Genomic DNA, 22,927 nt, shown 5'->3' with positions numbered 1-22,927 from the left:
CAACTGTCGAAACATGTGAAGTGATGGAGAGGCCCTTTGTTTGCAAACACAGTGTTCGCCCAGCCCATCATCAGCAAAGCCAGGCCGGACCTGCTGAGAAGCCACTTCATCCCGACCCTGGAGAAGCTGAAGAAGAAGGCCCTCAAGACCGTGCAGGAGGAGGAGCAGCTGAAAGCCGACAGCAAAGGGGACACTCAGGAGGCGGAGCTCCTCATCCTGGACGAGTTTGCCATCCTCTGCAGAGACCTGTACGCCTTCTACCCCATGCTGATCCGCTACGTGGACAACAACAGGTACAGAGAGGGGCCCGGCAAGCCTGTCCGCCGGGGGGAAGGATGGTGCTGGGCTTCGTTACAGGTCAGAGAGGGAGGCCACATCCCCCCTCCCCCACCCCAGTCCCTGGTGTGGGACCTCTGGGCAGTGCTTTCATTGACTGATGACTATGTGGTCAGTGGCGTGGCCGCCCCTTCCGTCCTCACGGGCCATAGTAGAGAAGAGGGTGTTTGTCAAATAAGGGCAGCAGCGACCCCCTCCAGCCTCTCTGCTGTTGTCACACGTGCATTCAACAGACATTACTGTGTGTCAGGCACTGCTGTAGGCATTAAGGAACAGGAGAGAACAAAACAAAGATGTCAGGCCTAGGGAGCTTTCATTCTGGCAGGAGAGTGGGGCAAGCAGACAGTAAAAATAAATACTGACATACTTACAATAGTCTTACCTATATATTTATATATTTACTTACAATTTACTTATCTAAGTAAATTATACAAGCAAAGTAAAGGGAATTAGGAGCACCAGGGTGGCAGTTTTAAAAGAATGTTACTGAACAATAAGATCCTACTGTGTAGCACAGGGAGCTACATCCAGTATCTTGTAATAACCTATAATGAAAAAGAATGTCTATGTATATAACTGAGTCACTGTGCTGTACACCGGGAACTAACACAGCAGTGTAAATCAACTATACCTCAATCTTTTTAAAAATGTACAACATAAAAGAATGAGAAAACACCATTTGCACAAAGACCTGAAGGCGATGAGGTCAGGAACCACACAGGTCTGAGGAAGGGTTATGTTCCCGGGAAGAAGGAACGTCCAGTGGTGGCCCTGAGGAAGAGTGTGTGTGGGATGCTCAGGGGATCGCAAGGAGGCCAGTGCCGCTGGAGAAGACTGAGGTGGGGAGAGCAGGAGGAGATGTCAGAGAGGCCATCTTCATGGGCCCGAGAGTGCGGGGCCTTGGAGGCCACGCTGGCTTTTACTGAGTGAGAGGAGAAGTTGGTACAGGCTTTAAGCTAAGCTGTGACACGATTTAATTTTCTCTGTGAGCGCTATGATGAGGGATCTGGGCGAATAAGGAAGAAAGGAGACTGGTTGGGAGGTTCACGGTGATCCACTCAAGGGCTAATGGTAATTCGTAGAAACAGAGCACACTAGTGGTCACCAGGGCCTGGGGGCGAGGGGAGTAGGGGCGTCTGCTCAGTGGGGCTCGGGTTTCCTTTCAGAGTCCTGAAAATGTTCTGGAACTGGATGGTGATAGTGGTTGCCCAACATTATGAATGTATCAAGTGTCACTAATGGGAAATTTTATGTTATGCATATTTTATACAATTAAAAAGAAATAAAAGGAGTTGATGGTGGTTAGGGCCAGGCTGGTAGCAGTGAAAGTCGACAGAAGATATGGGATTCTGGGTCTATCTCAAAGGTAGAGCCCTTGGGACTTGAAGACTGGGAATAAGAGAAAAGAGTTGAGTCAAAGACGATTCTGAGCCGTTGGAAGGAGGAGTTTCCAGCAGTTGAGTTGGGGAAGATTGTGGGCACAGAAGTTTTTAAGAGGAAGATCAGGAGACCCCTTTCAGACATGTTAAGTTTGAGTTGCGTCTTCAGTATAACAATGAAAATGTTGAGTGGTGGTTGAAGAAATGAGTCCAGAGTGCAGGCGAGAGGTCTAGTATAGACAGGAATTTGAGAGTCATCTACGTATTGAGGTGTGGTCTTTAAGAGCCACAAGGCTGGATGAGATGAGTAAGGCCTGAGAGGGAGAGAGAAGAGCTCTGAGGACTGAGCCCTTGTGCTCTGCAGCACTAAGGGCCAGGCAGGAGAGGGGGACCAGTGACTGAGCCTGAGAGGGAGCCACCAGTGAGACAGGAGGAAACCCACAGAATGTGGTGTCCTCGGTGCCAGATTCACAAAGGATTTCCAGGAGGAAAGGATGGATGAAGGTTATTGGTGACCTTGACAAGAGTAGTTTCAGTGGAGTGATGGACATGAAGGCTTCTTTGGGGTAGGCTGGAGGAGAATGGGAGAAAAGGACGTGGAGATGGCAGTGCAGACAACTTGTTCAAGGGTTTTGACTATAAAAGGGAACAGAAAATGGGCTGTTAGCTGGAGGCAGAAGTAGGCTCGAGAGAAGAGTTTTTAAGATGGGAGACTTGTCAGCTTGTTTCTTTGTTAATGGGAATGGTCCTTTGGAGAGGAGGAAACTGCTCATGTAAGAGGGAGAGAGAACTTCGAAAGCAGCGTCCTGGAGCAGGTAAAGGGCCAGCCTCAGGTGGCTGATCTCTAGCGGCGGGCAGGAGGGCAGGGAGTGTGGGTGCTGCTCCTGGTACACACACACACACACACACACACACACACATGTGCACGCACACACGCCTCCATCATGTGTCTGTATGGATAATGGTCTATAGGAGTCCTTTTCTGATTGCTTCCATTCTCAGTGATCGAGGAAGCAAGATCATCAGCTGAGAGTGAGGATGAGGATGGGGAGAAGGTGCTTGGAGGTCTGAGGAAGAAGGAGGAGCTATGAGGCAGTGGCCAGGCAGAGCGGGAGAGCAGATGATTCCAGGGGAGTGCGGTGATTGTCAAGCACCTGAGATCCGCAGTCATGAATTTAAAGCGAGACTCCTCAGCATATTTTGTTTTTCTCCAGCCAGTTGGGCTGCGAGAGATGGGCCCAGACTAGGAAGAGAGCTGGATTTAACCAGGGTTGGGGTTTTGCAAAATGAGTATGGTGGAAACAAATGGGTGAGGGTGTTGAGAGTGTGTGTAATGGGGTAATTATAAAGATTGACGATGGAATTTAAGCTGGGTAAGGAGGAACTGGGGACACAGGAAGCTACTGTTCATGAACAGGCAACAAAACAAAGGACTGTTGGTCCCCATGGAAGGCAAAGACCAAACATATTTTTATTAGACCACACCATCTCAAAGTTTAGAAGCCTAAAATGTAACTTCAGGAAGGTTTAATTTTGAAATACCTCATTGGAGGCATTGAAAAGGACCCAGGGATATTTGGGGGCACATTGCTGACTTTTTGAGTGGTATGTTGTTCTGTCATGGGCTGGGAATAGTTCTAAATATGCCTATTTTAGCATTAATTGTATATGGTACATGTACTTCCTGTTTGAAATAATTTACTTAAGATTACCTGTATTTAGCTTTTCAAAATAAACCCCTTACACATAGCTATATATGTATGTATCATTTGTTACCTGGCTGGGAGGAGTTCTGCTCACTCTCTCGAAAGAAATCCTGCTTCGAGGGTCATCATTTTAGTCATTTCCGAGAACGTAATTATGTTAGCCGTTTAGAGAAGGAATTTGTCAGAGTTTGAGTTGCAAACAAAAAGGAAAGTAGAGTAAGGTTGCCCCTGGAATAGCTCTTTAACTGTGTCTGTCACTATTGATGATCGAGACTCAGGATAGAGTGTGTTCCACTTACACAGTGTTTGACAGTTGCTAAAAATGGCAATGTCAGAGAGTCTTTGAGATCATCATTAATTCATTCTTCCCCACTTTTCAACCCATTCTTCCCTGAACACCAGGCAGCTTCATGGCCCTCTGAGCCCTGCTTAGAAATACCTCCTTCCTATGTGTGTGCCTTTGCCTTCTTCAGGTCCTTTCTTCCCCCAAAAGAATTAGCTTCCTTGGAATTACGGATTGTGGAGGTGGCAGGAATATTAGAGATCCCTTTATCTTACCTCTTAACGGGGTGAAAAAATACCCCCTTCCTTTTTCCAGGAGGCACATTTCCTGCCTCTGATCATCCACCACGGTTATGGACGACCGGCACAGCCCTGCCGAGTGTCCCCTCTTGTTCTAGCTTCAGACATTTCGAGCCATTTTTTTTCAACTCTTTCTCATTCTTTTTTCTTCCAGTTTTATAAAGATACAGTTGACATCCAGCACTCTATAAATATAAGGTATACAACATAATGATTTAACTTACATACATCACAAAATGCTTTCCACAGTAAGTTTAGTGAACATCTCATACAGGTACAAAATAAAAGAAAAAAAATAATTCTTCCTTGTAGTGAGAACTCTTAGATTTACTCTTTTAACAACTCTCCTATAAGATGCAGTGTTAATTAGATTAATCATGTTGTACATGACATCCCTAGTACTGATTTATCTTGTAACTAGAAGTTTGTACCTTTAACCACCTTCATCTAATTCCCCCTCCCCCGACCTCGAGCCATTTTGAGTTCAAATCTGTAACTCCCACCGTCAGCTCTGATTTTGCTCTTTAGAGCCACACAAAACCACTCCAGTCTCTCTTGCGGCAGCTCTTTAAATATTGAAGAGAGCCATCTTGTCCTGTCTGCCCCGCTTTTCCTCGTCACATTCAGCCTTTGTACTTCTGTCAGCCCAGTCACAGCCGTGTGCCAAGTTTCTTCACCATCTAAAGCTCTCTTCTGAAGAGGCGCTGCTGTGGGTCAGTGCTGAGCCTGAAGCTGACCCAGAGTGAGCAAGGACTCCGTGTGTGGCGTGGTCAGAGCAGGGCAGATCCCTGTTCGGTCTCCTCATGACAGGGGAGCCCAAGTCAGCGAGGTTAAACCCTCTCTGCACGAGGCAACAGCTGCTCAGACTCCTTTCTGGAAATCAGACCCACTCAGAACAGAAATGAACAAATTTAGACAGTGCGATCTGGGGTGAAACCCATCTCTCAAACTGTTGAAGGGAATCCAGGTAAATCCTGTGCAGGGACTGTCTCAGCCTGTGTCCTCTACAGGAGGCTTAGGAACAAGGCGGAGATAAGCTCTCACCTCTTAGTCAGACAATCTGTCGGGAACACAGGAGCATGGCTTTGCTTTCTTTTCAAAAGCTGATAACTGGCTTTACTGTCTTGGAAAACCTGATAACTTGTCATTTTGAAAATAGCAGTCTGACTCTCCTTCCTTGTGCCATCATCCAAGATTTTGGGTTTTTTTTTTTTTTTTTTTTTTGGAGGGGAGGTAATTAGATTTGTTTACTTATTTATTTTTTAGAGGAGGTACTGGGGATTGAACCCAGGACCTCATGCATGCTAAGCGTGTGCTCTACCACTTGAGCTATACCCTGCACCATTGCTATTTTTGTTTCTGTTTCACCTCTAAACCCAACCTTCTTCCCCACCTCCAGTCTTGCATCTCCCAGCTGCCTTTTGGCAGCACGCAGAGCAGATGATAAAAGAAACCCCCGGATCAGTTAAGTACCTCCCCAAAGGATCTGAAGTCTGAATCTTGAGAGAGGTCTGAATTCTGTGGAAGACTGGGAGCAGGGAGGGGGAGAGCCTGGTTACATCACTCAGGGGTAGGAAAGATCCAGGAAAATTGGAGAGACGAGGTCGGGGTCTTCTGTTTTCCTGCAAAGACTGTCTTAATCTGGATTGAGAGGTGCAGACAGTCCCTGTGCCTGAGGGAAAACATTTGATGAGATACTCTTCATGTGCACCCATTATTCTGAACCCGAAGGAAGAACTGGAGACAAAGAGTAAAGATCTGCCTCTTCGAAGAGGGGTCTTGAGGACAAAATTCATTCAGCTGGAACTGCATTCCCATAGGAAGACAAAGCTATCAAGTCTTCTTCTTTCTCCTGCGAGGAAATGTTTACCTAAGGTTTTATTTTCAGTGTTTCTGCTGCTCACACTCCCTAGGGCTCTTCTTCTTGGTGGCAGGATAGGATGTGACCCCTCACCTCTTCCCACTCAAGGCAGAGTGCAAACCTATACAGCTCATTTAAACCAAAATACTACAGAGTGAACAGCTGGCAGTTCTGATAAAACTTGATGCTTGACCTGACCCTGAGAAGTGCTCCTGAAAAATCAATAGGAAAGAAATCAAAAAGCATTACCAATCTCAAGCCTCGAGTTTGGATTGCTTTTGGCTGCTAGTAATGGATACCTTATCGAGTGGCTTAAATTAGAAGTGAAATCTCACACACAAAAGAAGTCCAAAGATATCCAACCCACGGTCAGTAATTGCTCCTCATTAGAGACCCCTGCTCCTTTGTCTTTCTGTCCTTAACATCGGCTCCCGTCTTCAAAGTTAGTTTATGGTACAATGTTCCAGACTGCGAGCTATCATGTTTTTATTCCAGAGAGGAAGGAGAAAGGCAGAAAGGCCCCTTCAGCTCTCTGATCCTTCTTAGAGAGCTTTTCCAGAGGCTCATCCAACAACTTCCTCTTCTGTCTCATTGATCAGAACTTGGTTACATGGCTGTCCCTCAAAGGAGGCTGGGTCCTGTCATCTTCAGCAGGGCACAGTGCCCCCCCCCTGAGTAAAACAGGGCTTTGCTCCTAAGGCAGAAGAGGGGAGTGAGCGTTGGGTAGACCACCTGTGGTGTCTACCTGTAAAGCAGAGGCTAGCAAACAAGAAAGACTAGACAAGGACATCCATGAGGCTGGAGCTCGAGGCAGTAAGGCGTTGAGCAGACGAAAGAGGAATCCGCAGGTGGGCTTGGCCTCATGAGTCTCCTCTCTCTTCCTTAGCCCGGTGCCTTCCGTGAATGGGCAGAAGGCACAGGCTGCTCAGGGCAGTTCAGTCTCGTGTCCCAGGGCTTAGGGAACTGACTGGGTGCTGATAGATATTACCCCGCAGGCACCAAGGGACACTGGACTTTTTAGACCATTCTTGAGAGCCAAAGTTTTCTTTAAGATAGACAATTTGACTTCTCATGGGTTACTTTATGCAGGTATTTGAAAATGGCAACTCACCCAGGCCTTGCAAAATATAATTTAATTCAAAGGTGTGAGATACTTAGGGGCAAGATAACTTTTAGGAAATGACTGAATTCTGCTGCAATGTAGCCTTCTTGCCACCACTGTGAAATTTCTCAATGCAGTCTATTTTTTTTTTAATGAGTAATGCCTATTTACAGGGAATTTCCAAGCCATTTCAGAGGGCATAGGAGATGTTTGGTCTCCACCTATACACTTCAAACAACAATGAAAAACATACTGTCTTATGAATTTCACTCATAAAAGTGGCTTTGAAAGGAAGAGGAGTGAGGCCTGAACTGTTTATAGAGAGTTCGAATTTCAGAGGCTTAACAAGTGTCAATGACAAAATTAGATGTCATAATGACCAAGACTTTCCTAGTCTTGACAGCCTTGTGGATTAAAGGAGGCTTGTCCCCACATGAAAAGATGTTCAACATTGCTAATTATTAGAGAAATGCAAATCAAATCTACAATGAGGTATCACCTCACCGTGGGTCAGAATGGCCATCGTCATGAGGTCTATAAATAATAAATGCTGGACAGGGTGTGAGGAAAGGGAACCCTCCTACACTGTTGGTAGGAATGTAAATTGGTGCATCTACTATGGAGGGCAGTATGGAGGTTCTTTTAAAAAGCTAAAACCAGTTACTGTTTAATCCAGCAATCCCACTCCTGGGCATATATCTGGAAAAGATGAAAATTCTAATTCAAAAAGATACATACACTCCAGTGTTCATAGTAGCACTATTTACAATAGCCAAGACATGGAAGCAACCTAACTGTCCATCAACAGATGATTGGATAAAGATGATGTGGATATATATATAATGGAATACTACTCAGCCATAAAAAAGAATGAAATAATGCCATTTGCAGCAACATGGTATGGACCTATATATACTAAGTGAAGAAAGTCAAATGAAGATAGACAAATATCATATGATATCACTTATTTGTGGAACCTAAAAAAAAGATACAAATGAACTTATTTATATACCAGAAGCAGACTCACAGACATAGAAAACAGTCCTATGGTTATCAAAGAAGAAGGGTAGGGGAGGGATAACTTAGGAGTTTGGGATTAACAGATACACACTACTGTATATAAAATAGATAACCAACAAGGACTTACTGTATAGCACAGAGAACTATATTCAATAACTTTAATAATCTATAATGGAAAAGAATTTTTTCAGATTCTTTTCCATTGTAGATTATAGAGCTGAATAATAATACATATATCTGAATCACTTTGCTGTACACCTGAAACTAACACAACATTGTAAATCAACTATACTTCAACAAATAAATTAATTAACTGATTAATTTAAGAAATAAAGGAGGCCTGTCCCAAAACTTAAGAGTATAACCTTAATCACCTCTTCAGTTTAAAGGACAGAAAAAAAAAAAAAAAACCTACCTTTGACGGTTTTGAAATGTTGATTTCTGACATCTGTTTGCTAAGGTAATCCTCTATTCTTTTGGTAAAATAGAAGTGATTATTATAGGTCCTTCAAAAATGTTCAGAGTTATAAGCCTCTGTCTAAGCACACCAGAAGTACACTGATATTTAGTCTCTCTGAAGATTGCCTTCTATGCAGTTTTATGTGAATAAATGTGTGCATCTGATGTCGGTATAATTTTTAGGGTGTGACTGTTCTCATCACTGCTGAATTCCACAAGCATATTCATTTATCTTTCACCTCAGGTCTAACTGGCTCAAAAGCCCTGATGCTGACTCTGACCAGCTCTTCCGCATGGTGGCAGAGGTCTTCATCCTGTGGTGCAAATCTCACGTAAGCACTGACGGGGGCCCCGGGTTTAGAGTCGGCTGTGAGAGGTACACACCTTGGAAAACTTTCTTGTAATGTTTGCTTTTTTATTTCCCCCTACTTAGAACTTCAAGAGGGAGGAGCAAAATTTTGTGATTCAGAATGAAATTAATAACTTGGCATTTTTAACTGGAGACAGCAAAAGCAAGATGTCAAAAGTAAGTCTGTAGAAATCAATTCTAAAGACTCTCCAACCTTGACCTTAACTGGGTGTCTTGGGCTATGAAGGGATTAGCTCCATACTGCATTTAGGTCGAACCACAAAACCCAACAATCTCTACTGTTGTTTCTTTGGGAGTGAGCCAGAAGAAACTGCACTCAAATAAACATGGTCGTCACATTTTATGAATAAGTAGCTAGCTGCTTCTATGTCAAAAAGTTTACATTTTAAGACTTGCCTAAGGCATTCGAGAGGTCCCCGGAGCAAAAGCTGCTGTTACTTGTTTTAAAGTAGAGACGCCACGAAAAGACACGTGCCTAGAGCCAGCTTTTAATTGGCTGTGAGGAAATGGCCTTGCTTTGAAGAGTTCCTTAGCACACATATTTACAGTACTCTCACTTTCCTCCTGTCTGGAACATCCAATAGCTCCTTTATTTCACCTGCGTTGACCTCTCAATGCCTTCTTTATTTTCCATGTGAGTTGCATTCAGAAACCCAAACATTTGTCCATCTGCCCTGAAGGAAATGTTTGAAAGAGGGCGTTCCAAACACCTGTCTGAAAACAGAGTGACCGACGGGTTGGGGTGCAGCAGGAAATACAGGATGGGGAGCTGGCCTCGGGGCTCCTCTTGAGCCAGCTCGGCACGGTGAGGCTTCTCTCTTTTTATTGGAGAGAATTCTCAGACGTACTCCTTCAGGCGTACACCCAAAAGCGAGACTTACTTAAATGCGCTGTTTCACTTCCGGCCATTGTGGCTTACCTGGACTCTTCCCTGGAGAGGTGTGCCTTGGTGAGGGCTGATTGTGCTGTCAAGTAGAAGTGGTGTGTCGCACCTGAGACATGCATCTCTCTCACTGCTGGTATAGTGCTGCCTTTGAGGAACCGGAAGGTGGCATGTGCACGGGGACCCCTCAGAAGTGAGAACCAGTTCTGGAAAGATGACAGTCGTGGGTTGGTAGCAAAGCCCTTGGGGCATCTTTCCAAATAACCATTTGGGATGGAAGACCTTTGCCTGCAGAGCTGCAGACGAGGGGCTGGTATGACACCAAAAATGAACACTTCAGCACCCGGAACTTCACCAAGCATGCCTAGCTCAGGGCAGCTGCAGTCACTCTGAACTTTCCACCCCTTCTGTCTTTAAACTATGTTGACACTAACGCTTCTTCCAGCATCCAAAAATTGATTCTTAGACTTTAGAATCTGGTATACACTGTTTAGTAAAGTTTGATAAATAGAGTTGTGCACATGCAATGTAGAGAGATTAGGAGTGGACATCCACATTCAAAAGGAATCTTTGTTGCAAAAGTACCTTCCTTTTGGTGGATCCTTTTGTGCTTTAAATACGTTTTATTTGATTTTCCAAAGTTGATTTTGCACTTGACTTTTGGCAGACACGGCTGCTCATGTGAGGTACACGAGGAAGGATTTTTCAGACTCCTGATCCCTGGACATCCATCTCTTAAGTTTCCTCTGAAGGGTCTTCTTACTGCTGCCACAGGCTCTCCTCTGACCCTGTCTACCTACAGAAAGCCAGTAGATTCCTTGGTACCTTCAACTTGGGGTAGATGCTTTGGCTCATAATTAAACCAGCTCACATCCATTGTTATTGTCAGCCAATGGCAACAAAGCAATGGAAATGACTCTGGTATAAGGATTTGGATCCCGGATGAGCAGAAATGGCCAAGATATCTCAACCCTCTGGAAATGAGTGGCTACTCAGGGTCCTTGGGTTTACACTTGGAAAAAGATGAGGTGACAAAAGAATAACATTTCAAAACTAACCTACTAACAAACTAACCTGAAATTGTTCATTCACATCACTGAGTGAGGAAAAGGGGATGTTAGGGTTGTCAGAGGATGGTCATGTTCAGAATCTGTGCATCTTCCCTGCTGCTAAGATTAGTCTACAGGAGCAAATGTTTTCATTTCATTTCTCTTGACGTTGTATGCCAGTTTTTCTCTTAGCCATGTTGGAATGGGTGAAAGTTACAGTGTGATGGATGTCAGGACTCTCCTTAGATGTTAGGTAGTATTTGCTGTGCTTCTCAGGGTAACGAGTATTCATATTGTTCCTGTTGCCTCAGTTGAGACACAAAGTACAATAGTAAATAGGACCAGAGAGGGAAAGGAAGCGAAGTCCCACTCTTGGCCCACTCTTGACTGTAGGTATGGTCTCTTGTCATTCACTTAACTTTTCTGGGCCCCAATTTACCAATCTGTAGAACAGGCTTGCGCTTACTGCCTGACTTCTCCCAGCTCTCCTAGTGTGCGCTGTCTGAAAGTCAGTTTTAAGTGCAACTCTAGGATAGAATAATTTTCCATAAAAGCAGCAGATTGTTTCAGAGAGAGATACCATGCCTCCAATAAACAGCAACTTGTAGCCATTTCTGGTGTTTTTGGATATAGAATTACGTATTGAGAGGACAGAGGGGGGGCATTCTCCTGATCATCAGCTGAATCCCCATTGCCTTTGCCTCCCTGAATTAGACGTTCTCTCTGCTACCTGGTCTGAATGATCACCTCTGCTTGCTTTACTCTCTACCCTTAACGGAATCCTGTTTGTTGTATGAATGAAATTGCCCTCAATGCACGTGGCGGCCGTTGCAGAGAGACGTGTCCTGGAATGCTGCATGCTCACACACACGGCACATGCCACTGCAAATGGAAAGGAAGTGGGGAAAAAAATACCATAGTGGGCCACACTGCTCATACGTGATTGATTGAAGGTCAGTTCAAAGACGGTTTCTCTTTCCAGCAGCTAAAGCAGATTTGGGGAGAGCTCATTGGATATGTTGTTTATTTAATACCGGTTTGCAAATATGTGTTAAGGCTATACCTAACTAAGCCGAGCAAGTGTTTGTTTTGTTTTGTTTTGTTTTTAAACTTGTTTTGTTTTCTGGGAAAATGGCAGCAGCTTCCTCGGAGGGGAATGGTAAGTTAGAACACGTTTAGCTCAAGAAATGCCAGGTCCTTGACCCAGATGATGGACAACAAAAGAGATATGATGCAGGAAATATTAGAATGCCTCATTGCTTAAAGCCACCACTCCATGAGTGTGATTTCAGTGTACTGAAAAGAGACAGGGAAGAGTTGAGAAGGTATCTCTTTGCTTTTCAAGGGTATTCAGAACGACATGTGAGTTTCCCCTTCCTCCCGGCTCCCTAGTTGTTCATTGGCCTTTCTGATTCCCTCCACCCTCCACCTTTTTTCACTTTCATTTCTGTTCCCTTTGCTCTTGCACTTGGGCAGTTCAAGTGCTCGCTCGCTCGCTCGCTCTCTGCCTCCCTCTCCCTCTTCATTCCCCCCTCTTCTCTTCCTCTCTCTGCCTCTCCCGACCCTATCTCTCCATCTGCCCCTCCCCACCCTACCCTCACTATCCTCTACCGTCCTCTCTTCTCTCCCTGCCCTCCCTCCTCCTTCTCTTACTTCCTCATTCTCAGAGTGGCTTCCAGAAATGCACCTTTCCCTCTGCCGTCTAATGTTGGGTTGCCTCATCTTTTCCTCACTTACCCTTGCAGTGCCGAGGAGCATGGCAGACGGTGCAGGTTTGCTCTTGTTCCGAAGCCTCCCCCTGTGCTATGTCCTCCTCCAATTCCCTCTCCCCTAAGAGACTGTCTTTTCCTTAAGTTCTCACATAAATAGTTTATTTGATCATAAACTGTGGTGATAAAGTATGGGGAGATGAAATGATTTTGAAGGTGTAGGAATTCACCCGTTTCTGTTGGGGAAATAAAGTTTCAAGGTGGGGAGGGTATAGCTCCGTGATAGAGTGTGTGGTTAGCATGCATGAGGTCCTGGGTTCAAGCCCCATTAGAAAAGAAGAAGTTTCGGCCAACATTAAAGAAAAAAAAGCATTTCCAGCATTAGGAAAATGCATTGAGTTAACTAATCTTAGCAATATGTGAAGAAAAGAATAAAATTAGAGCCTATAGCATGTATGAGGCTTTGACCTAAAGGTCACAGCACAAGGAGGGAGATGCCCCATGCTTTGGGTTATGGGGTGATTCTGAACCACCTTGGATATTCCTAGATTACATTTTTATAGCAGACCTTTTTTTAGAGGAAGCACACACTTGACCCCTTAGCTCAGTTCTCCTCACTCTTTATAACCACAGATCTCCTGGAGGCGACAACGTGGTGGGTGGAAGAAAGAAAGAAAACGGGGGTCTTTGGTTACATGCCAGATTGTCTGCAACCCACCCAAGTGACAGGAGGGAGAGGGGAGGGGAAGACATTAGATCTGAAGAGTTCATGTGGGCGGCCAGCTCTGAAGTCCACCTGGATCTGAGCATCACACACTCTGGAAGGCTGGTGGTCTCTGAGATGACCTTGCCCTGGGGGTGCGCTGCCTGGTCTGGGTGTAAGTCCTTTTGATCCAATTAACCTTCATCCTAACCTCCCACTCCCTCTTCCTGCCATGCTCAACCGGCTTCCAGTGCCACTGGGTTTCTGTTGTGTTGGCTGAGGAACGGGGGCAAAGGAGCTGTGACTAACATGTGGTACCTTATGCCTTGGACCCCTGCTTTTACTGACTGACTTCTTGTTTCTTTTCTCTTGTCTTTCCACACAGGCCATGCAAGTAAAGGTACAGGTCAAATGCATGACGTGTCTTTTCTGTCCTAGTATTAGAGGTGCCAGGCTCTGGCCACCCTCTGCACTGTGATCACCATGGGGGTGGTACAGAATGGATTTTCCCACCTGGAGGTCCCCCAGGCCTGCTCCAGGGAAGACACCTGCCTGTCAAAGAGTGAATGTAGGCCTACCCACCCTTGGAATGGGGAAGCCGGGGAAGCCAGCCAAGCCTCGCCCTATCCGAGGTCTCCTTGCTATCTCTGCTCCCTCCCCCAGCTGCCCACTCTGCAGCCAGCCCGCTAACAGAGACAGGGATGCTGCCGGGTCTGAGCGCCCGGGAGCCTCGCTCCTCTGCCATGCCCCGCAGGGGCCTGCCTGCCATTAGTGGTCCACACTCGACATTTCTGCCTCTTGTGCAAGGCTCCCATGAATCAAATAGAGTTTTCTAAGGATGAAAGTCAAGGATTTGAAATCAGCAGAGAGCCATAAGTTTGGGCATAAAATGTGCCTAAACCACATTTTGGTTGGAATGGACAATTTTCTAGTAACCTATGCAGATGTTTGCTAGGAAATATTTCTCTCTCTCTCTCCTTAATGTGTGTCTGTTGCCATTGTCCTAAGCCCTCTGCACTCAGGAACCAGGTCACATGTAGCTCTTAGTTAAAAAAGGAAAATGGAACCATGGCCAGGTAGATGGGTGGGTCTGGATGTTGGCTCAGACTCTTAACTGCTGTGTGTGTGACCTTGAAAAAATCAGTTAACTTCCCTGAGCATCATGCTCATTTATAAAGCTGACTTGTTGGCATCTCAGAATCATTGGGAAGATTAGAAACACTTTATCTAAGCAGCAGGCGCATTGGAGTCACATCATATATGCAGTATTCGTCATGAGAACAGCGTGAGATTGGCCACATAAAATAACCAGAAATTATTTAAGTCGTGGATCAAATCCACATGGTTCCACTTTGCATATTTACTCAACTGTCTACTCAGTGTTAGTATTTACCTTCTACGTGTCTGTGTTCATGACACCTCATCGTTTATATACACAAAAGTGGGTTCTATCCTTTATGGATGATCTAAGGTATTTTCAAGGGTAATTTAGACTTTAAATGAGTTTTGCCTTAGACACAGCCTTTAGAATTCTATGCCTGGTGTTAGAACATGTAAGGAACCCCGCAAACACTCAGTGCTAATACTCTCAAAGAACTTGTGTGAATCTGCTTTCCATGTGTGTCTAGAACACACCAGAAGCCTCCTCCCCTTCACCTCATCACCCCCCCCCCCCGTTTCTCACTGCTCTCTCCCACTGCTGTCCGGGGTCTGACCTGTTGTTTTGGAGCACCGGGGACAGTCGAATTGTCTGGCAGCGTTTGGCCAGACCAGGTTCTGCTAGCTGGGGTTTGACCGTGGTCTCTGTGATGTAACCAGCCGAAGGTGCAGCCGCCACAAGCCGGGTAAAGGAAGTCACCTCCATTTTCAGAGTGTCTGTTAATAATTATGAACCTCCTTCCTGCTTTGGAAGGTCATTTAAAGAGATCAGCCCCAAGGCGGTGATAATTCTGAGTCTGACTCTCCTCTTAGAAAGCCAGTCCTTCATAAAATGAATTCTGTTCCCGCCCAGGGTCCCAGGTCTTCCAGGCCAGTCTCAGGGAAGGCATGTGGCCCGACCCCTGCCCCCAGATCCCTGTGTCTATGTGCCGTCGCAAACCACAGCGCTGCTACCTGGGTGCTGCAAGCCCCCGTGGGTACCCTGTAAGGCTGAGCTTTGAGGAGCCCCGATTCAGCCCTGTCCTGGTCCCTGACTTAATTCTCTGCTTCTGGCCATCCAGCCCTCCCCCATTTCCAGCAAATGCCCACCCAGCTGGGGCAGAATCCCTTAACTGAGGTGCCGTGTGGGCAGCTTTGCCTTTCTAGAGCCTGCTGGAAGGTGAAGTCACTGCAGGGCCTGTCTCCTTGCGCCCACCGTGCCCCGCTCCTGTGTTGTGTGTGCAGAAGGCCCCGGGTTGGTCGCCTGGGTCTGCCGCAGCCCAGTGCATTGGCCTCTTCTCCGAAATCTACCACTTCTCTGGTTCCCAGAAAGGGGTGAGGAAGTGCAGCCAAAACAGGCAGATTCTCCTGGACTCGGGGCATTCCCTTCTCGCTTGTCTGCTCTGTTTCTCCTAACTTTCCCCCAGCCAGATCCCAAAGCCGCCGAACCCGCTTGAGGATTCCCTTTCCCTGTGGGGATTTGCGTTGCCTCGAGGCAGAAGCCGAGCAGGGACGTACGTGGGTGCTCCAAAGCAGCAGCTCCAGCCCTGGCCGCCAGCAGTGGTTCCAGGGTAGATGCTCTCTCCCTTGTTTACTGCCACCCAGCATCAGGACTCTCGGTTATTTTCTGCAGTCATTTTGTCAGCTTATCAGGGCATTCTTTTTGGAAAGACACCAGTTTGTGCATTCCAGCCAGGAGCAAGTGAGCAAAGACCGTGGGTGTTCGTGGTGTGTCTGGTCACGTGGTTCCGTGAGCATGCGCACAAAGAGAGGGTTCGGGGTCAGGGCCAGTCTTCTATAGCCACATGGTTGTCTTTGTTTAACATGCTCCTTTACTGTCCCCTGAAATGTAGAAAGGCCCGACGTGTACTCATGGGGCCACAGGAGGCAGGGTGCCTCTGAGGCGAAGCAGTGCCTTTCAGAGTCACTGAGCCCCTCTGTTTCCACCTCGTCTCCTAGTCTGGAGGACAGGACCAGGAACGGAAGAAGACAAAGCGGAGAGGAGACTTGTATTCCATCCAGACCTCCCTCATTGTGGCTGCACTCAAGAAGATGCTACCCATTGGTTTGAATATGTGCACCCCCGGCGATCAGGAGCTGATCTCCCTCGCAAAATCACGATACAGCTATGTAAGTTGCCCGTCTGCTTTGGCTGTGCATGTAATGCAGGTGGTGTAATCGATGCTCAGCCCCTGAAGGGTTAGTCCTCCTGCCCTGACAAGCAATGAAGGGAAGTCAAGGTGCACAGAGGGAACACGTCCTCATCTTCACAGCTGAGTTGGGAGTCAGCACAGGCCCTTTGGGACAAGTCTCTGTCATTTCTCTTCTTTTGTGCATGTGATAAAGATCCCAGGAAAACTGTCCATTGGCTCTCAGTGCATCCCTGTACCCTGCTTTGTATTTCCATAGTGACCTATAGGAATAAAATTTAACATCTCTTTCCACAGAAGGATACAGATGAAGAGGTAAAGGAACATCTGCGGAATAACTTGCACTTGCAGGAAAAGGTGATGCAGCAGGAAAACAATGAGAACTCACAGAGGCTTCCTTCTGGCTTCAGGGTGCCATCCTCCCACTTGGTTTACTTGTGTTTCCTTGAAAAATGTTTTCTAAAATCAGTGTCAGAGTACTTGTGTTTAGTTGGTAGGACCGGCTCTTTGCCCTTATTTTAAAATTTTTTTGCCTTTAATTTTTGTTCTTTCTTGGCTATTCCAAAGAGGATGCAAAGAGACACCCAATAAAACATGTCTTTCCACCTCCCACTGTGTGAACATCAAACCAAGCAGGGAGGTTAGATTAAGACACAGAATTTACCGACCGTGAGGCTTGTTAGAGAGTGAAGCAGACACCTGGGGGAAGTTTTGGCACTTCCAGCTCCAGGGATTTGTAAACAAAGTAACTTTGTATCTGAGTTGGTGTATAAAAAAAAGAAATCCAGTAAAATAATCAGGACCAATTTTGATTTTAAAGCTATTTGAGATTTTTTCCAAGATTGCAAATCTGAACAACTCTTTCCTCAGATGCACTATGTTATGCTCTAAGATGGAAGACTAACTTGGTACAGATGAGCCTCTTCTTTGCATCTCAAACGTATAGGAATGGAGGGTAAAATATACCACAAAAAAGGTAGTAAAAAGAAATTCTAAATGCCAGAAAAAAGAATGCACTCTAAATTACGGTAGTGAGGAGACGATGATGCAGTTGGGGAAACCTGTAGAGCTCTCCAGCCCAAATGCGTATTGTAGGAGCTGGAGTTTTTAATAACCTAAGAGTGTGACGCCTAATTTTCCATGCTGCGCATAAATGCAGAGCAAGAAGCTTACATAAAATTAGCCTTGAACCAGTGAAACCCATGAATCTCCTGCAAAAACAGCCATAAAACCACTTAGGGATTCTCTACCTGCTAGAATATGGGCTGTGATGCCAGTAAACAAAACTCCTCCTGAAGCCAAGTTCATATAAAACAAATAAACAAAGCGTGACAGGAAATCCACCATTAGAGAGTCTGAAAATAAGGAAGAAGTCAAACCTAAAGGACTACAGAAAGGAGTTTTTAAAGTACATTTGAAATATTTAAAGAGATAAAGGGGGCAATATAAACATAAAGTAAGACTTGGACGTTATGTTTTATAAAGGAAGGGGAAGTGGGATTGAAAAAGACCTCATAGTGATTTAAAGAATTGAAAATACTGAAATTAAAAATCCAATTTATGGGTTAAAAAACTGGGTAGATGCAGCTGAAAAGAGAATTTATGAATTGGAAGATTGATCTAAGGATATCACAATGCAGCACAAATAGAAAGGGAAGGGAAGGGAAGTATGACAGAAAGGTTAAGAGACATATAGGCTAGAAAGAGAAGTTCCTATAAATCATCTACAGTGTTCCAGAAAAAGGTTACAGGGAAAATGAGAGAGGCATTAATAGAAGAGTCTTGATTACTGTGGAACCAAGTTGGGAGTAAAAGGCTGTTTTGATACAAGAGGTATAAGAGATCGCTCATCTCATGTGTGTGCTTCAATTTGCAGTCTGATGACCCAGCTGTAAAGTGGCAGCTGAACCTGTACAAAGATGTCCTGAAGAGTGAAGAACCTTCCAACCCAGAAAAGACAGTGGAGCGTGTGCAGAGAATTTCAGCAGCTGTCTTCCACCTGGAGCAGGTAAGTAGCATCTGCCCTGAGGACTGAGGGAGCCAGACTACCTTGAAGAACACAGAGCTCCTCTCCACCCTCAGCCCTTAGTTAAAAGCACCCTCATAAGACAGCAAGGAGCAAGGATCATTCCAGCTCACCCCAAAGTGTCATCTTGGTGCCTTGTGGTAGCGAGACTCCTCCGTGCTTAACCCTCCCAGTGCTTTACAGATTTTTGGCCGTTAGCTCCAATGGCCCATTCAAGTTTGCTACTCATTTGTAAAGCTGCTGTGACACAAGAAACCACCAAAAGCAGTTGGGAGAAGAAAGAAAACCTGAGACTTCCCCAAACTGAATCATCTACTGCTGGGCACCTTTGCTAACTACAGTTGAGAAATCAAAATTCATCCAGGGTTGAGAAGTCTAGGCTGAGGTGACTGTCTTCTGCCACCCAGATCAGCCCACTGTGCACCTGCCCATGTGATTTTCTTCTCAGGTGGAACAGCCTTTGAGATCCAAGAAGGCAGTCTGGCACAAACTGCTGTCAAAGCAGCGGAAACGGGCAGTGGTGGCCTGTTTCAGGATGGCCCCTCTCTACAACCTGCCCAGGCAAGTAGTCTGTCATTTTTCTCCTGGCGTGTGAGTCAGAGACGGGAGTTAAGGTATCCTCCCACATCTGTGCTCTCTTCTGGCCCTGACACTCATGATCCCAAGGGTAGAATTTGGAGTCCTTCCCCCATGGAGCCATAACAGTCTACATGTAGTGTAACGGCCTACTCAGGTCATCAAGGTAAGCATAAAAGCTGAAAACTCACCTAGACTCCCTAGTGCCCCCAAGCCTGCCTCAGCTCCCCATTTTGCACTGTAGACTCAGCCACATGAGCACATGCAACCTCTCTAGTTTTTATTTAGGTAGGAGTCTTTGCAAGGATGTAAAGGTACCCTGGAGAAAGGGAACTGTTTTCTAAAATACTTAACCCCAGATTCCATCCAGAGATCAAACAATATTTCCATGTTCGGTTACTTGGATGACACCAAAATTACTACATTTCCTCAGCAGGTACCAAAGTGTCACCTGAGAATCCTTTAGTGCGATATACTTGCCTTTAAGATGATAGAAGGGCACTGGTTAGAGATGTCCCAGGAGGCCAGGCATGGGCATGATGCCTTTACCTGGGTGATTATTGTATATTCTGATGTCAAAAATACGTGAAGGCTTTTCTGGAATATGTGTGAACGGGTGTGCTGTGTCAGCATAGGGCGGAGTGTCAGTAGAGAGCGGGCCAGTGTTGGCCACTGAGACTCAGTGCCGTTGGTGACCTGGTAACATTCCCATCCTCAGACCAACTGCAGAGTCAGTAAGTTTGGGCCTTTGATCAATAATCAAAGCTGGTAGTTGAATATCAAGCACTGTTTCATCAACTTTCAAATCAATAGGAGTATCCTCACCTGCTCAAGAAAAATAAATGGGTTTGGCCAAGTAAATTCTGAATCCCATGTAAATAAATGTGCTTCTTTGGAAAATCGGATGAAAGACTATTCTTGTGCTTGACATTTTGCTTTCATCAAATTGTGCATCCTGGCCATCGTTTGTCCATAGTGTCCCATAACCCTGTCCTGAGCTGACTGGCCAACTGAGCTCCCCTGGTGAGGGTCTCTGAAGACGGTGAAGAATCATGGCCTCTGAGGCACCTGCTCATAAGGTCTCTTGAGAAAGCAGGCTAGTGTCTCTGGAACGGGGTGAGGTGCCAAAAACCAAGTAGAATTCATTAATAAAAAGCTGAAAAATGAAGTCAGGCAGTCATGGGCATGGAGGCCGCTGATGTCCTGGCAGAAAAGTGAAATGTATAGCCCCATAGAGAAAGCAAGAATGCACGGGACTTTGGTCTGTTCTCTAGTAGAAGTGGGAAAACAGCAGGAGGCATTTGCTTCCTTCCCCCCGGGTGGAGGGCCGTGCCTGAGGTTGGGCTAGTTTGAGCTCCAGAAGGGCTCAGCTCTAAGCACACGTCTCTAGGGCCAGCTGGGCAGCAATTCCATCTCTCAAAAACAAGCATTTTTTTCTAAAGCTACTGAAAATGTTAGTACCATCCTTTACTGTTTGGCTTGCTCCTTCAGCAGTCCTGCCCCAGTGTGGGTAATAGTAGGTCCAGGAACCCCTGTGTCCTTGATAAAACGTGGCCCACACCTAACCCAGCTGTTTTAGAGGGGTTGCCCTGGATTCCTCCCTAGCATGGAGGATTACATGTAGATTTCATAACAGCAACAATAAAAACTAAGAAGCCAGTGGTGTCGACCACTCCTTTTCTCCATCTTGTGAGGATCTAAACTGCACGGAGTCTTCCAAACTAAAGGGCTAAGGGGATGTATTTTATTATGTGGAAATAGTTTCTCTGCTGTGAGTTTTTAAAAGAAAACCTGTATGCTTTTCCCCAGACACAAAATTAACAATTTCTTCCTGATCACCTTCCAACGGGTTTGGCTGGAAAAGGTTAATGAAAAAACTCAGTATGACAGGCTTATACCCATTTTAATGGTAATGTAACCTGTGGAGAGACCCCCTCATTCTCTGCACACTCCTCCTTTCTTGACCATGATTTAACCTGACCATAAAAACACAAATTTGTACAATTTTAAAAGAATTCTGATTGGTCAGATTTGGAAGAAAGATGGTAGGGGCCATGTTCTACCAGAAGCCATGACCAGGGCTCAGTGACGCTGGTCTTGACCTTGACCTTCCTTCTTTCCTCACGTTTGGGTGACCACTTACCTGCTCATCAGTGGCTCATGTTCCCGGAAGTCAGTCCTGGCTTACAGGGCGTAAGTGGCTTGTGCCAGTCTGTTCAGTGTTCCCAGACACCAGGGCCACCTCTAGAACCCATGAGGCATGAAGAAGGTTGCCAGTGAGTGCATCACACCCAGGCCTTGCTTCCCAAGTAGAAGCTGGAGCACCTTGCAGCTGTGGTCCTTCTGAAGCCCTGTAAAGAAGCCACACTTTGCTGTTTTCAGTGTATCTGAGACTTAAACTGCTTGCCATCAGCACGGTTTAGATTGGATAACCTGGATAGGTGTTTGGCCAAAAGGAATAACCAAATTGCCACATTGAGCAGATACTTTAGGACCGTTCCTTGGCCTAATGAATGATTTCTCATTAGAGGGCAAAGGTGATAAAGACCTGGTAAGGATGACTGTTCCCTCCGGGTCTTGCGCTGATGGTTTTTAGTTCATTGAGAAGGTGTTCCCAGCTTTCAGGAGCTGCCATATTGGAGGGTTCTGATTTCTTTGAAATGAATGCTTTCAGTGTGCTCCTGGCTCCCCCTGACCAATCAGAAGATGAGAATTGTACAAAACTGCTTACTAACCGTTAACCACCCAAACTAAAACCAGGTGTCCCGTGGACCCCTCTTGACCTCACTCTCACCCCTTCCGCTCAGGCACCGCTCTATTAACCTCTTCCTCCATGGCTATCAGAGATTTTGGATAGAAACAGAGGAGTATTCCTTTGAAGAGAAACTAGTACAGGATTTGGCTGTAAGTACTGACTCACCTGGCAGCAGATAATGGGTGCGAATGAATTTGATTTCTGTATTCTTGTGTGTGCGTTATGACCGTTTAAGATTCACAACGAATCGGGCATAGACCTTTGAAAGGAACTAACTGGATAAGTTGTCAGAGGAAGCCCTGCTAATAGTGATAAGAGCCACAGGATGAATGTCACGTGGAAGTCCTGTGTGCATCCTCCTCATTATTCCCAACTAATATTTCGTGGGATGCACAACCATGCTCTGGGAAGTTCATGCTAAGATTTGAGCACCCTTGATGGCGGGAGGCCAGCCCACCCTAGCCAAAGCCCTGCATTTCTGGTCAGTAGCTCTGCTTTGGGGAAGGCACATCTAAGTCCCCTTCCTGCATCTCACATTTCTGTAGTTGGCCCTTCTGGAGTTTGCCATACCCCATCTCTAACAGGTCCATGCTCTAAAACTACTTGAAACAACACGTGAGGGGAAGAGCTTATTTCAGCAGCACCACTGAGCGTCATCCTGGTTCAGAGAGAAAATAAACCCTCCTCTCCTTTGGCCAGGACCTTGTTCTTTTCCTTTCCCCTTATTTTTCTGTTCATCTTTTTCTCTCGTCCCTACTCTCTCCACTAGTCTTACCCTGTGTTTCTCATATTTACTCTTTCCGTGTTTCTTTCTCTTTCTGTTTTTCCCTATCTTTCCGTTTATTTTCCTCTTTTCCTCTTCCTTTTTTTTTTTTCTTTCATCCTTTTCCCCTCATTTTCCTTCCAGCCCTTCGTTCTTTTCACACATTCCCGTCAGTGAGAAAGACAGGTGCTTGGTTTCCCACTCTCTCCGTTAGTGTGAAGTTGACAGTGAACATCCTTTCAACCCTCCCGTCCTTCTGACCCATTCACACAACCTGTGTAGCTCGTACCAATTAACTGAACAGGGTCCCCCCCCCGCTGGCTCTGCCACTGCTGGAAAATCCACCTGTACCTCTGGCAGC

The 22,927-nt window shown here is 45.8% G+C and overlaps 1 protein-coding gene across 10 annotated transcripts in view; it reads left to right on the top strand.

The window, feature by feature from the left end:
- RYR3 (ryanodine receptor 3) overlaps positions 1-22,927 on the top strand; it is a 500,053-nt gene that overhangs the window by 434,797 nt on the left and 42,329 nt on the right. For 7 of the 10 annotated variants that reach the window (XM_045524185.2, XM_074365868.1, XM_045524186.2 and 4 more), the window contains exons 67-74: positions 53-293; positions 8,690-8,777; positions 8,879-8,971; positions 16,256-16,426; positions 16,744-16,803; positions 18,323-18,454; positions 18,921-19,033; positions 20,858-20,957. In XM_045524185.2, coding sequence (XP_045380141.1) covers positions 53-293; positions 8,690-8,777; positions 8,879-8,971; positions 16,256-16,426; positions 16,744-16,803; positions 18,323-18,454; positions 18,921-19,033; positions 20,858-20,957 — 998 coding nt within the window. Of the gene's footprint in view, positions 1-52; positions 294-8,689; positions 8,778-8,878; positions 8,972-16,255; positions 16,427-16,743; positions 16,804-18,322; positions 18,455-18,920; positions 19,034-20,857; positions 20,958-21,855; positions 21,953-22,927 lie in introns of all 10 variants that reach the window. The other 3 variants (XM_074365866.1, XM_045524183.2, XM_045524184.2) reach the window with 1 other exon arrangement.

The sequence above is a fragment of the Camelus bactrianus genome, chromosome 6 (genome assembly GCF_048773025.1).
Source record: "Camelus bactrianus isolate YW-2024 breed Bactrian camel chromosome 6, ASM4877302v1, whole genome shotgun sequence".
NCBI lineage: Eukaryota > Metazoa > Chordata > Mammalia > Artiodactyla > Camelidae > Camelus > Camelus bactrianus.
Note: the sequence above shows the minus strand (reverse complement) of the source record. Positions and strands in the feature narration are given on the sequence as shown.